Source organism: Lemur catta, chromosome 20 (assembly GCF_020740605.2).
Source record: "Lemur catta isolate mLemCat1 chromosome 20, mLemCat1.pri, whole genome shotgun sequence".
Taxonomy (NCBI): domain Eukaryota; kingdom Metazoa; phylum Chordata; class Mammalia; order Primates; family Lemuridae; genus Lemur; species Lemur catta.
The window spans coordinates 11,951,357-11,966,352 of record NC_059147.1 but is presented as its reverse complement, the minus strand read 5'-3'; the positions used below and the strand labels follow the sequence as shown (position 1 = coordinate 11,966,352).

Below are 14,996 nucleotides of genomic sequence, written 5' to 3'. Positions count from 1 at the left end.
ATAACAGTTGGAAAACAATTTACTTTAGATGATTACTTTGGGCACATAACTTAATCCATACATTTTCTGTGGTTCCCTGTACCTTTCAGAGCATGATTGCCTTCCCTTAAAAGTAAACTTTGTTTTACTTAGTGAGAAAACAGTGACTTTTGGAGCATGGTGGTTATTGTGTTCTTACATTTCATTAGGTTCATTGTAGTTTACAGGTAAGGTTTTTTAAATACAAAAGTATTTTCTTTATCACACAATACTAAATCAGCATATTTTAAGAGAATTGAAATGCTTTTGAGGTAAGTTTATTTTTTGCTCTTCTAGTCTTTGGAAGAATTTAAGTGCAAATGGAAAAATCAGTTAAAATCAGATCATAGATGTATTCTCCTCTGTGTCTTTCCTTCACGAATATGAGGTTAGAAACAAACAAAACTTCCTGGAAACGTTCCTAATAAAGCATATAATAATCTATTTTCTTACAAAAGAGTAAGAAGGAATCAACTTAAATGGTTTAGAGCATCAGAATTTTAATCCAGGACTCACAGTTTGATGGTAGCTATGTGGATGACGCCAGCTCTGTCCAAAAATGTCCCATCATTTAAGTTTTCTTCAGTTATAATCTAAAAGGAATTGTATATTTGAAGTGTGTGCTTTGCATATCCTATGTAAAAACACATAGGGTCTTGGCATCCCATATTATCCTGGATCTGTCTAGATCCTCAAAACCATGCCCCATTTTTCAAATGCATAACTGTAAGACTAAGCATGTCAATTTTAATTCCAGAAAAAATGGTCACTCTAGGTAATGGTTCTTTAAAACAAACAAGCAAACAAAGGCTGCTTAATCTGTGATGCTGTAGTCATTTGTTGGTTTGTTTATTTTAATCCATAATCTACAATAAAATGTGGCTATTTTTTATTCTCACAGAGAAAACACAATCCTATTAAAAGTGAACTTCTCTCAAATGAAGGCATTACAACAGATTTAAATTCATGCATTACAATTTTGGCAATTTAATGAACATCCTATTTGGAGACATTATTGGTTTAAAGAAATAAATCACAACCATTTTATTTCCCACTAGCACTGCATATTTCAAATCCATTTTTTCAACACAATGATGCGTTTAAATAAATTGTCTTATCAGCTGAATTTTGATCACACTATCGAGTATTTGAGACAGAAATGTGTAATCAGAGAGTCAAAAGTCATCACATCTATCTCTGGCTCAATAGCCAACAAGAAATGAGGCCTTAGGCAAATCATTCAGTCTTAGGGATTCAGCTGCTTCTCAGTCCAAGGCAGGTGTTTAACTGCAGCACCCAACATCGAGTAGGGAAGCTTGTTCGCAGCGTTGAGTGAGTCCCTGTCCCCACCCTCACATCTGGATGTGGCAGGTGTACAGTGGGAGTCTTCCTTGATAAGAAGCTCTGGGTGCTTCTAGGGCAGGTGCCTGGAACCCCGTGAAGGGTCTGTGGTTTAATGCCAGAAGCCCCATTAAGCTTGAAGCTTCTCTGACCACATCGTGGGCTGCAGTCACTTGACACTCACTTTTCTTCAATAAGGCAAAAACACGCCTCAGTTATGTCACCATTATAACATACTTAAGCTAGAATCTAACACCTGACTGGTTTTATGAACTCAAAATAGGAGAAAGGAAGGTTGAGATGAGCTGAGCATTGACAAGGTGGGGAGGAAGGAGGTAAGGACGACCAGGAGCCAGAGAGCCCTGAGGAACAGAGGTTCTTAACCTGGTGTGTTTGCCCTCAGTCACTGGATGGACATTAGGGAGTCTCTGAACACCTGACATGATAGCCAAAGTGTGTGTGTGTGTGTGTGTGTGTGTGTGTGCATGTGTGTGAGATTTCTGGAGAAAGGATCACAATTTGCATGGATTTCCCATAGAGATGTTAACTGTAGAATGGTTAGAACCTTCCTTCTAATTGGGTGGTTGTTTGGAGCACTGCCTTTGGGCCCAGAAACCCTGATTTAGAGCCCGTTTCTTCTACTAATTAGCTGGAACTGGAGCTGATCTACCCTCCAAGTGTGCTTGACCAGGGTCACAGGATTGTTGTGGGACTACATGAGAACACATGAAAAGTGCACATTGGTACTTGGGAATTGCTCGATAAATATTAGCTATATCCTAACAAATATTTTATGGAGGCCCTTAAACTGACCGAAAGCAATTGTGTGCGATGCATTCATAAAGGAAGTGATGACTAACTAATCCTCCCTGCCTCCTCCCAGTCATGCCCTATGTCATTTTATAGTCTGTCTCCTTCTATATCTTTTGCTAAAGAATGACAAAATAAAACTCCCTTGATCCTGATGGCTCTGGTCTCCCACTGAAGCCATAATCTGTGTATTGTCAAGGCTGCAGGAGAAGCTGGAAATGTTATAGTGCCAGGTTTAGACCCCTTGGCCTTCTCTCTGCCATAGATTTGGTATGCTCTCCTGGGAATATAAGTTCTCTTTTGAGCCCCTCTGGGACATTTCTGCGAGTTTTGTTGAATGTTCCTGTGTGTTTCCTGAAAGATCTCCACGTGAACAGTGAAAATCATAACTGATTTTGGTCTCTATGCTTTGTCCTTTAAAGCTTGCAGACACCCGAAACTCTCAGTCCTGCCACACTGTGATCAAAAGGATTGTGTCTAAGAATTTATACTCCAAACACTAATTGTGATAGCTAACATTTGTATCGTTCTTTGGGGTTTACAAAGTACTTATATTTTCCCATTTAATCCTCACTTAGGACTAAAAAAGTTAGTGACACTAATGGGAATGAGTGAAAACCAATTTCAGAAAGTGTTAAATACACAAAATTATAAAGTGAAATGAGACCGATTTCCTCTAGTCATGAGGAAAAATTTGTCTCTTTGCGATCTTTTTTTCACATATGTAAAGGCACTTACATTTTCACTTTTCTGAATTTTTGGCTTTTAGTTTGCCCTCTTGTTTTAGATTTTCAGTGTCACTGGGCAATTGGAGCCATTTTCTGCCTGATTCATGATGAAAAAAGAACTTTGAACCTGCAATGTCCACTTGATTAAAATTAGTTTGGATTTTTCAGATAAAAGTCCTTTTTTGTTATGATAAACATAGTCTTTATCTTAACTGAGTAGGAAGAAATATGTAAGGGAACTTTTCATCTTATTTATATTTCAACCTTAAAAAAGAAAAAGATATAGTGAAAATTTTCAGGCATTTCAGTGGAAAGTGCTTTATTTGAGATAAACACAAAAGGTTTTTAAGTGTTGTTGATATTAGTCAGACATAGCAGCTTTTGGATATTGTCTGAAGAGCTCTCGTCTACTGAGCTGCAGACCTGTGACCTCTAGATAAAGTTTCAAAATGCAGAAAATATTTATCTTCTTGCTATGACCTTCCATGCACAAGACATGAGCCATGGATTTGTTTCCTAGGGAACTAGTGAGTGAGGAAGATCTATAATTAAATCTGCGAGTTATATGCTGCACATGGGAATTGGGTACATAACAATTCCTTTAGAAAAACCCAGTAATATTATGATAGCTTCAACTGGTGGAATTAAACCCAACTTTTCTTTAGATGTTTTTAGAAAGCATCATTTAGAATCTTAAAATGGGAGAGTTCTTGAGTTTCTTTCAAAAGTCAGCGTGTGTCTCTTTTGGCTTCTCTTTGATCCTGCCCCAGTGCCCTCCCTGATAGGATAGCACCTGCCACTGTGGTCCAGGGGAGCATTTTGTACCAAAGACTTGGACATGTAAGAAGCACCCTGATCTTAGAGCATCAAGTACGTCAGAGCTGGAAGGGATCTAAGCCAGTGGTTGTCAAAAGGTTTTTGAACTTCAAAATGTGTTCTTCAAATAAAATCTAGTTCAAAAGTCCAGTAGGAAAAAGCAGATACAGGTGAATTGGTTTTGGCTGGAAGTAAGAGAAGAGCCCAATCTCATTAGGCCTTTCAGCCACCTCCCCAACCCCAAAACTCGGAGGCAAGAGTTCTCTGAGTTTACCCCCATTGCTCAACTTGAACATCGACATCTAAGCAAAGTCACTGACTGTGGAGATGGAGCTCAAGAGAAGACACTTGTGTCTCATTGGGTCAGTCATCTCACAGTCTCTCAAGGTGAAAAACCAATCAGGAAAATGAATTGTTGTTTCCAAACCTGGCTTGAATATTTTTAGAGTAAATTTCCTTGTCTGGTGGCTCATGAGGGCCAAGCTTTTGCTGCAGTGCTTTTGTTTTTCATCTGTTGAAACCAATAGTAGGCCTTTAACTCTAAAACATAAAATTCTGTGATTCTTTTCTTCCAATGGAATTGTACTCCCCATATCATTCTTCAACCAAAAGAAGGACTCTGTAAAAGTGAGGGTGGGACCTCAGGACCACTAGAAAGGAGACACTTTATAGATATCAAGTCTTGATGTAGAAGTAAGGGCAGAGTGGATGTTGATGGTGATGATGATAATACCTGCCATTTGTATATCTGCCCCATACTGTCCATGTATACACATATTAGCTTACGCAGGGTTTGTGATGTCTAAGTGCTTTGTGTGTGTGTGTGTGTGTGTGTGTGTGTGTGTGTGTGTGTGTGTGTATACAGAGCAGCTTATGTTTTTTCTTTTTATTGTTGATTTTTGAATACACATACATATATATAAGTGTGACTGTGTAGTATCTGCTGGTCTGTCTCCCCCCACCTCCCTCCCTCCCTCTATCCCTCTCTCCTCTCCCTCTCTCTCACCCTCACCCTCTCTATTTATCTGTGATTATCCAGACAACCTCATGAGGTAAATACTATTATCATCCCTATTTTACAGATAAAGATACTAAGGTATAAAATCCTAAAGATTCTGCAGCTGATGGAGACAGAGCTGAGATTTGTATCCAACCAGCCTGGCTTCCAAGTTCAGTTTGTACTCTTTGCTTATCTACACTGATGCACCATCTCTCTCTCTCTCTCTCTCTCTCTCTCTCTCTTTTTTAGAGTACAAGCTATGGGACTTTGAGCAAATCACTAAACCTGCATCGAAATTTTTATGTGAAAAGTAAATAAAAATAATAATGCCTCAAAAGTTTACTCTGAGGATAAAAAGAGAAATTGTAAAGTACCTAACCTATCGCACATTGTAATTTCTACCACACAGTAATTTCTTCATAAGTTACTGTGTTGCTGTAAAAATCCCCAGCCATGTGCCCAAACAGATCTTTTAAAGAATTCTGAAGCCAGGTAAGGTGAAAAACTTCAAAATCAGCTTGTCAAATTTGATGCTAAACACTCTATTTGCTCCAAGAATTTTAGATGGCATAGGTAGTTTGATTTCTCACAGTGATAACTTATGATTTTTTCGCACTGGAATAGTATCACTTTGTGGAAGGAATTTTCCTGAATACAGTGCGCTCTCACCCATGTCCCTGAAAATGTTTAATCCATTTCTACTGCCTACATGTTGTCCTAGAGTATTTCTGGGAATGTTTTTCGGGTTATCATAACAGGAACGGGACTAGTCACTACAGTAAGCAGGCTCCATTGTTTGGCTTAATCACCAGGAACAGGCTCGTGTGTGGTGCCAACTCAGAGCACCCATTCCCCCTCCTCCCCATCACTGGCGGATTGACTCACGCATTTGAAACCTGTCACACTGGTTCGCAGCCACCCCTGTGCACACACTCCCCAGAGCCTCTGTGTGTTATCCATGGCCTGTGTCTGGAAACCAATTACCATTTCCTTTACATTCCTCTACTGTCTTGTGGAGGAAAAGGAATTAAACCTTAGAGCAGATATTTTCTTAATAAAATAGCATTTAGTCATGAAATAAGCACCTTTAAGCTTGTATTGTCTTATTCTGAAAGACATCTTTGTTTTTTTGACTTTTCAAGACAGCCTTATAATCTGCCTCTGGTGTTTGAGTTTCTCTTGTTCTGCTTTTTGTTGCCATCATTTTGTTTTGTTCTTTTTTTTTTTCCTTTTTGTTGTTTTCTTTTTATTTGTTTTTATTTTTTTTTAATCCACCCCCACCTCTGTCAAAGACTGTAGTATATTATCAGAGTTGAGAACCACTGGGTTAAGAGTTATGAAAAATTAAATTTCTCAGTGCTCCGGTCATATCAAATGAGCTCATTGCAACCCAGGAAAATCAAAACCTTGACTGTGAGAAAGAGACAACAGGAGCAGGAGTTTTGGGGGGAGAATGAGCTGGAGAAGGAGGTGGTGCGAAGCAGGCAGATGGTGGTCTCTGGGGAAAGCAGAGAAGGACAAACAGGGAGATGGAGATTTTTGATGAAAATTATAACCTCCTATTTTGTAAACATAATTTAATCCTTACAACAATCATTTAAAGGAAGGACAGTCACATCATTAGAGCACCTTCATGAACCTAGCATTTGTATATTTCTTGTTGAAGCTCCTCAAATGCCAGCTGAAGGAGATTTCATTGTTCCTTTCATGAGTGAGGAAGCCATGACTTGGGGCAAAGGTGGCTATTCTACCATCTTGTTCTACTGTCTGGATGCAGCTTAGCCTGAAGCTCAGGGCCTATAGGATATGCACTGGTGGGGGGAACCTCAGACAGGGGTGCCTTTTGATGGGACTGCTTTCTGCAGCCCAGGAGAAGCTATTTGCAACCCAGAGCCCCAGAGTGACTTGGGGAGTTGAGGCACTAACTGCTCCATTCAGCAAAAATGCACTGAGCTCCAGCAGCATGACGGGGACTGCTGTAGATTCTGTGGACACAACGGTGAGAGGAATAGACCAAGCCCAGTCCTCCTAGAGGCCACCTTTTGAGTAAGGGAACCTGACAACCCAAAAGTTAATAAAGTACATGTTGTGTTATTTGCTGTGACAGATCATAATAAAGGATGCAGAGGACAAGGATAGAGCTGGGGACAGTTTGCAATTTTAAATAGTGTTCTCAGGTAGGGCCTCGGGGGGGGGAAACTGGTGAAGCGTGTTACAGGGATGCATCTATCTTGGGGTCAAAAGTTCAAAAGCCTGAGGCAGGAGTGTGTCTGGAATGTTCTGGAAACAGCAGGGAAGCTGGTATGGCTGAAGCAGAGGAGCAAAGGGATATTAGAGAAGAGAAGAGGTGTGACTAGGTCAGGGAAGGCCTTGGAGGCCAACATGAGGACTTTGGCCTTTGTTCTAATGAGAGGGAAAGCCACGGGAGGGTTTTGGTGGAAGACAGACGTGAGCTGGCTTTTGTCTTCAGGGGTGGCTCTGGCCGGCATATGCAGAATGGCCTGTGGATGTCAGCAAGGGCAGAGCTGTCGCAATCATTCAGTCCTAGGAGTGACAGGGGCTTGCCCAGGGTGGTGGTGGTAGAAGAGGAGAGGAGTGACTGTGACCAGGTTCTGGGTAGGTTTTGAAAAGGTCTGGAGTGATGATTTCAGCTGCTTTAGTGAGCACCGCCACCCACATGCCAGGCTCTGTACCTCTGCGAACTTTCTCACTTTCCTTTTGAGTTTTCATGGTGGTGGTTTTGCAAAGAAGCCGGCCTCACTCCCCATCTCCCAGAGGAGGAAACTGAGGCTCAGAGAGATTCAGGGACTTGCTTAAAGCCCGGTGCCAGGCTTTGGCCGTGGGTCTGACTCCCAAACCTGTCCTTTCTCTACTACAACAGGCTGCCTCCACTCCAAAGTCTGCAGGAAATATAAGGCTTTGGGAATTTCTCATTGTATAAGCATGAATATTATTAAATTTTCCATAAACTCAAATTTTGTCTATTTAAAAAGACATGAATCTTTCTTTTTAGAAATTGAGGTGGTTAGGATTAATGACCAGCCATAAAATTTTATAAGCAATTATTATGGTTTACTGTGCCTTCTTCAGCAGCTCGTCACTCTGCCTTCTCCTTCTCTTGTAGTCAGGATGGGTTTTCACATCACTGAGCAAGACCTTGCGCTAGGAGGAAGTGAGGTTGGACAATAACACTGGGATTTCAGTCATAGAAGTTCATTGGAATTTACTCATCTTGCATTAGTAATATGTGCATAGCGTATTTTCCGTTTTTATTAGCTGTGTTTAATAGAATCTTTAGAAAGGAACTCAATCCTCTGTTTCAACAAAGCAAATTCATTTTTTGCTTTGTGGTAGTTAATGTAAAAGCTTTCACCGCTGTGTGTGGCTCCCATCCTAATTCAGGGCCCCTTTGGTACTGTAGAACTCTGTGGATTCCTGCCCCCCACCCCCATGTCCTCCCACCGTCCCAGACACCCAGCTGCAAGCACATGCCTCCAGCCCCTCACAGACAGTTGCTCCTTTGCCCCCAGCCTACCTGCGGTTTCCCACAGATTTATTTCAAAGTTTTAACTCCTCTTCAGACTACCTTCTAACTTTATTCTCAATCTCTAATTCTTTCTTTTTCTGATTGCCCCCAATATGAACCAACTGAAGCAAACATACCTGCAGTAGCTGGAAGTTGGTTATGTTCATCAGGACACAGAGGTTGTATGTGACAGAAATACATTGGAATGGCTGAGCTTATTAACCCCCATAATCAGGAAATCCAAGGCAGCGTCTGGTTTTAGAACAGCCGGATCCAGGCCTTGCAGCGTTGTTCTTTGTGCTCTCCCTCTGCACGGTGGCCTGGTTCTCTCCTGCTACAGACAGTCTTTCTTTTCTTTTCATGGTGGCCTGATTTCTTGTCCTAGACAGACTTCCTTCTTTGTGTGATGGCCTGATCCTCCCTTGCCAAAGACAGACTTTCTCCATTTGGTCAAGGAAGATGGTCACAAGCAGCATCCTTCTAGCACCATGAATGTCAGAGACAAGAGGAAGCCTCTCTATCAGCTCCAGTAAAAAAAATGCCCTGGGGCGAATACTGTTCAGTCCAACTTTGGGCAAGTGCCCATGGCTGAAGCCATCGCTAAGGCCATAGAAATGGATTTGGTTTGACCAAAAGAATTACTACATCCCCTTGTGGGTGGAAGTGGAGGGATATCATGACACCACGATGGTGGTGACAGCTGACTGTCCTGGGGCAGGTGGGAGGGCTGATGTAAGAAGGGGTTGGAAAGCCCGGTGGTGAACAAATCTGCAGCTCCCGGCCTTCACCATAGTTCTACCAAAGTCAAATTGCAGATACAGCTCTAGAATTTCACTTAAAGGGAACTCAGACTGGAAACAGACCCCAGTATTTTTTCTCAATTGTCATTCATTTTCAATTGCCACCGTGTCTTGAGCACCTACCATATGTTCCCACACTGTACTAGGTACATATGGATGGCAAAATGATGACTAATGCGCTGATTCTGTCCTCAAGGATGCTGTTTATTAGGAAGGGTCTTCTTAAATCATAGGGATTGATCGATTTACATGCCTCCCCTTGTTGCTAACTAAGACAAAGGAGAAATAGCCCCAAGTGTTAATACTCTGTCTCTTGAATTGAGTTATTTTTCCAAGGCAATAAAATTTGAAGATTGCAATTAGTTAACCATTATGAAGACAAATCTTCAAATATTTCTCTCACTGTGGTGACATTTAAAATGCTTCCTGCTCTACCAAACAGTCAATTGATTTTTTTTTTTTTCCATCTTCTCATAATGGCTAATTGCTAAGCAATTGATTGAATCCCCTTTTGTTACTATGTAATTGCTAAGCTGGCCAAAACAACTGTCCCGACCATTTCACAGTCTGCTCATTGTGGTCACCTAAAGGGCAGGTTTGGGGTAGGAATGTTCTTATTTGCTTAAACTCTTTGCAAATGATCCATCTAATTGCTTAATTTAGTGATTCAGAACAAAGGTTCAGTGGACAGAAAGGCTTAAATGTTACTTGGGGAAATTTCTTAAAGTTCATTATTTTTTTGTTTTGTTTTTTGCCTATAATATGGACATAATAATAATCTACCTCCTAAAATTTTGGGAAGGGTCATATGAGACAATACATTGTAAGTGGTTAGCACCACTGGGATGTCATATACTTGTATTAAATCATCGGTGTTTGCACTTTGTCTAGGCTGCTGCTGACGCGCACTTACGGAAACAACATCAAAATTCTTAACCTCTTGTGCTTCAGTTTCCCAATCTGTAAAATGGGGATAGTAAAGCCACCTATGTCTTAGTGTTTATTTGATGATGAATGGAGAGAGCAGAAGCATACAGAATTGATGTGATGGTAAAAGTGGGTAGTAAAGGCATCTAAATGACTGAGCCCCATGGTGACCCGCACAGATACGTAGTCACTGTTGTGTTATTCATACCACCTGGCACAGTACTGGCTTCTAGTCCACACTCAGGAGAGACCCCTTCCACTGCCTCTACCCTCCCAGAGACTCTCTGTCAGAGGCTGAAACCTTGGCAGTCATACCCTGTGTATACAACGGTGGCCACTTCTCTTGTATTCAGTGTGTTTGCTGCTTCCTGCTCACAGCATTCAACAGCTGACTGCTGAGTGTCTGGCGTGTCAAGGACTGTGCGGTGGATTAATCTCCGTGGAGAATATGAGGTCAGTGGAGAGTAAGGAGTCTTCTCCCTTGAGCTGTTCAGACTTATGGCCTTTGGAAGAATTTCTCAAAATTACCCTGGCACTTTTTCAACATTTCTGGATATTATCACATGATGAAATCTTGCATATGGTACTTTGTGTGATTCCGATTACTCTCTTCATATAAAAAGGACATCACACTCTGAGAAAAGTAATTTCCCCAGGGCTGTATCCAAAGAAGAAACGTAAATCCAGGGGCTATAAACCAGCGGGACCCGCGTTTCCGTGGTTGATTATGTGAAAGTAGATCTGGCTACTCCACGTTGCTGACTTTGCACAGGAAGCTTGAAATGTGTGACTGCACAGGTATCTGTGTAGTGTGTGAATTCCAGGAGGTCGAGGACCTGTACCGACAGTTTCATCTTGTGGTGGCCTGAGATGCATTCACCAGTGCACTGTTGCCCAACAAGTAGGTGGTAGGTGTGAGTAGAGTGGTCATTGTATTAGACGCAGAGGAAAAACGCGTCTAAAAGATGAAGGTCTGATTTTCTTTGCAGAGCTAAAATGGTGCATTGGTCTTCACCCCAAAACCACAGAAACAATTTCTCTTAAAGAGAAGAAAAGATGGAACTTTGTAGTTGGAGAACTTGGCTAAGATGAAGGCTGTCCATAAGGTGTGTAGGTGGAATTTGGATGCCAGAAGGGCACGTGCCTGGTTGCCTGGCTTAGCTAGAGAGCACCCGCAGGGTACCTACACCTATAAGCAGTGCTGTGACTGGGAGAGCTGTCCACATCCAGGGAAGTGCAGAAGCTATGCTTGAATAAGAGTTGTCAAGGTATCTGCAGTGATAGCTACCTGGCTACCAGATATTGAGCCATCCAGATGCTAGCTCTTTACCTATACTATCTCATGTAAATCTTTGAAGCAAGCCTCCAAGTAGCTATTATCCCTATTTTACAGCAGAAGGAGCTGAGGGCTACAGAGATTTAGTGATACAGTCTCTGACACACAGATAATAAGTGATTGAGGAAGAACTTGAACCCCAAGCCCTGCCTGCCAACTGCAAGCTCTGAACCCACCTCCTGGGCACAGGGAAAGCACTGTTTGCATTTCCCTTCTCTCCATGGGGTGTGGGGGTCCATTATTTCAGAGTAGAGCCTGGTTCTCTACAGGATGGAGAGCTACAAAGACCACATCCCCCAGTGGAAGCAGACGGGGGCTCCCTGAGGTCCTTTCCCACAATCTCTGAGGCCCATGCATTTGTGCAAAAGTCAAGTTCAAAAGCAGAGAGCTTGAGAGCTCCTATCTTCGTCACTCTGTTGATTTATTTTTGTATCTATTCTCCTAATTTAAATCACTGGCTCTTTTTCTGTCTTTCTTTCCATCTTCACCAAAGAGTGGTAGAAAAAAAAGAATTCAACCTGGTGTAGACAAGCCTAGATTTGAATAAAAACTCTTCTTGGAAATCTCACTCCAACTATTTAGTGTACTGTTTCCTTCTTTGTGAAGTGGAGCTAATAATGCCTATTTAGATTATGAAAATTAATATAAAAATATAAGAGAATTCCCTAGAAAATTGCCTGTCCCAAAGCAAACACTTAACCAATATCAACGTTTCCCTCCTCTTTGCCCCTTACTCCCATAACATGGGGAGGGAGAGTCATATTTCCGTTAGAAAAACTGACACTCATCACTTCTCAGCCTCTTTGCTCACACGTGAAATGCTTTTTTCTGCATCCAATTGTTTATGGTTTGCATGATTCTACACCTTAGAGTTCTCAAGGACAACTGGTCCCAACATTTGAGAATATGAAGACTGGTTTTTCTAACAATATAATGGCATGCTTCACAGGTGGCCTTGGGTTTTCATTTCTTCTGGCTGCAGCCCTTACTGAGTGCACATAGGGAAGTGGCCCTGACACGGCCACAGGGGCCACGTCTGTCCTGGATCCTCAGAACAAGGACGTAAGGTTTTAGGACTCACAATGCAAGGATGCTCACACTTGCTGTTAGCAGCGCAGATCCAGCATAGTTTTAAAAGCAAAATGATTGACTGCATAGAAAGAAAAACTGCGTTGTTTTCCTGTCTCTCCATGGAATGTTACTTCCATTAGAGAAAAAGGAGAAAACCCGATTAGGAAGGATAGAAACATAAATGGAACTGTGTCAGGCCTCCCAAGCTTTCGTTGATCATTCCACCGGGCAGGTATTTCTCACCTCCCATTCAGGGCTATCTCCTCTAACAGCCGTTTTCATCACCAAAACAATAAGGGATAAATTAGGCCGGTCAATTTGTCCCTTTCCTTTTCTTGGGCAAAAAGAAAATGACTTAACTAAATCTTTTTTCCTTAGGATGAAAAGAGATTTTAAAAAACATTCTAGTAGCAAATAGCTGTCCTAAAGTAGGTAAAATCGGAATCGATTTACTTAGCTAACATCTTAGTTGGATAGGTGGGAGGCTTACCTGAGAGCGGGGACAGGGCCACCCTCTGTGATGGGCAGAGCCCAGGCAGCTATTACAGTCATCATCATTTTGGAAGGCACAGTTGCCACGTTATTTGCCGTTCCTACAATCACCCTTTTCTTCGTTGGCGTGCGCCTCTTCTACTTGGACATACAAACTCATAACACCATGAAATTTTACAGCTAATGGTAATGCCTTTCACATTGGTAAAAAAAAAAAAATATGTATAAGTATATCCAAATAGAAATAACTGTAAGAATATTCTTTCTCTTTGTTTGAGTAACCCCAAACAAAGAGATTCTGGGACTCGATACTAAGGAATAATCCAAACTGCAGAGAATTTTTTTTTTTCACAGAAAATATTCCTGGTAGCTTTATTTATGTTATTCACATTAGTCATAATTAAAATGGTCGTGTCCGTTATTATTGTTAAGTGATGATATATTTATTTTATATATTGGGTAGCTGTTAAAAAGGAGTTGGTAATGACAAAGTACTCATTATATGTAAGAGAAATAGTATAAGGATATATTTATGCTTTCATACAATCCTATCAAAATCCCAGCAAGGATTTCTGTAGGCATAGACAAATTTATTCTAAGATGTATGTGGAAATACACAGGCCCCGGGATAGCTAGACAATCTTGAAAAAAGAAGAGTAAAGCCGGAGGAATCACTGTAGCTACAGTAATCAGGACTGTAACACAGTGGAGAGGGAGACACATGGATCAGTTAAACAGAAATAGAACCACACAAATAAGCCCAGCTTATTCTTAGTGAAGGTGCAAAAGCAATTCAATGGACGGAGCATAGCTCCTCCAGCAAAGGGTGCCGGGGCAGTCGGACAACCACAGACAAAAATGAACCTCAACCTAAACCTTACACTTTATACAAAAGTTAACCCAAAGTGGATCATGGACAATAATGTAAAATGTAAAGCTATGAAACATTTAGACAAAAAAATAGGAGGAAATATTAGGGATCTAAGGCGAGCCAAATAGTTCTTACACTTGGCATAAAGGGTATGAACCCTAAAAGGAAAAAAAGGAAAATGTGATAAATTAGATCTTATCAGAATTAAAACCTTTTTCTCTGTGAAAAATCCTGTTAAAAGGATAAAAAGACAAGCTACAAATTAGAAAATATTTACAAACCACATATCTGACAGAGGATTAGGATCTAGAATATACAAAGAACTCTTTAAACTCAACAGCAAAAAAAAAAAAAATTCCCAATGAATCAAAGGAAATCAGGCAGGGGAGAAGAGGGAGGAGGGGATAGGCAAAAACCTACCTACAGGTACAATGAACACTATCTGAGTGATAGACACACTTTTAACCCAGACTCGAGCATTACAAAAGTGATCCACATAACCAGAAACATTTGTACCCCCATAATACTTTGAATTTAAAATATATATATAAAAAAATAGAAAAAAAGGGAAAAAAGCCCAATCAACCAAATTAGGAAATGGACAAAAGATATAAGCAGATATTTCACCAAAGGGCATATATATGTATCACGTAAGCACATAAAAAATGTGCAAACTCATTAGCTATGAGGGAAATACAAATTAAAACTGCAATAAGCTATCAGCACACACCTATTAGAATAGTTAAAGTTAAAAGAAAATGTAACACCAAATGCTGGTGAGGATGCAGAGAAATCAGATCACTCAGACATTGCTGGTGGGAATGTAAAGTGGTACAGCCAGTCGGGAAACCAGTTTGGCAGTTTCTTATAAAACTAAATATGCAATTACCATAGGACCCAGCAATTGCACTTTTAGGCATTTGTCCCAGAGAAATGAAAACTTATGTTCACACAAAACCTGTATACAAATGTTCATAGCAGTTTTATTCATATTTGCCAGAAATTGAAACAACCCAGATGTCCTTCAACATGTGAATGGTTAAACAAACTGTGGTACATTCCTACCATGGAATATAGCTCAGCAATAATATGAATGAATTATTGATACATGCAGCAACTTGGAAGAATCCCCAGGGAATTATGCTGAATGAAAAAGCCCATCCCAAAGGTTGCATACCTTATGGTTCCATTTATATGATACATTCTAAATGACAAAATAATGGAAATAAAGAACAGATCCATGGTTGCCAAGATCTAGGG

At 40.8% G+C, this 14,996-nt stretch overlaps 1 protein-coding gene across 5 annotated transcripts in view; it reads left to right on the top strand.

The window, feature by feature from the left end:
- CDH13 (cadherin 13) overlaps positions 1-14,996 on the top strand; it is a 964,660-nt gene that overhangs the window by 464,617 nt on the left and 485,047 nt on the right. Inside the window, exon 5 of one of the 5 annotated variants that reach the window (XM_045534026.1) lies at positions 920-1,144. The exons of the other annotated variants lie outside the window; for them this stretch is intronic. Coding sequence (XP_045389982.1) covers positions 920-1,009 — 90 coding nt within the window. The 3' untranslated portion in view covers positions 1,010-1,144. Of the gene's footprint in view, positions 1-919; positions 1,145-14,996 lie in introns of those variants that run through there. 5 annotated transcript variants of the gene reach the window in all.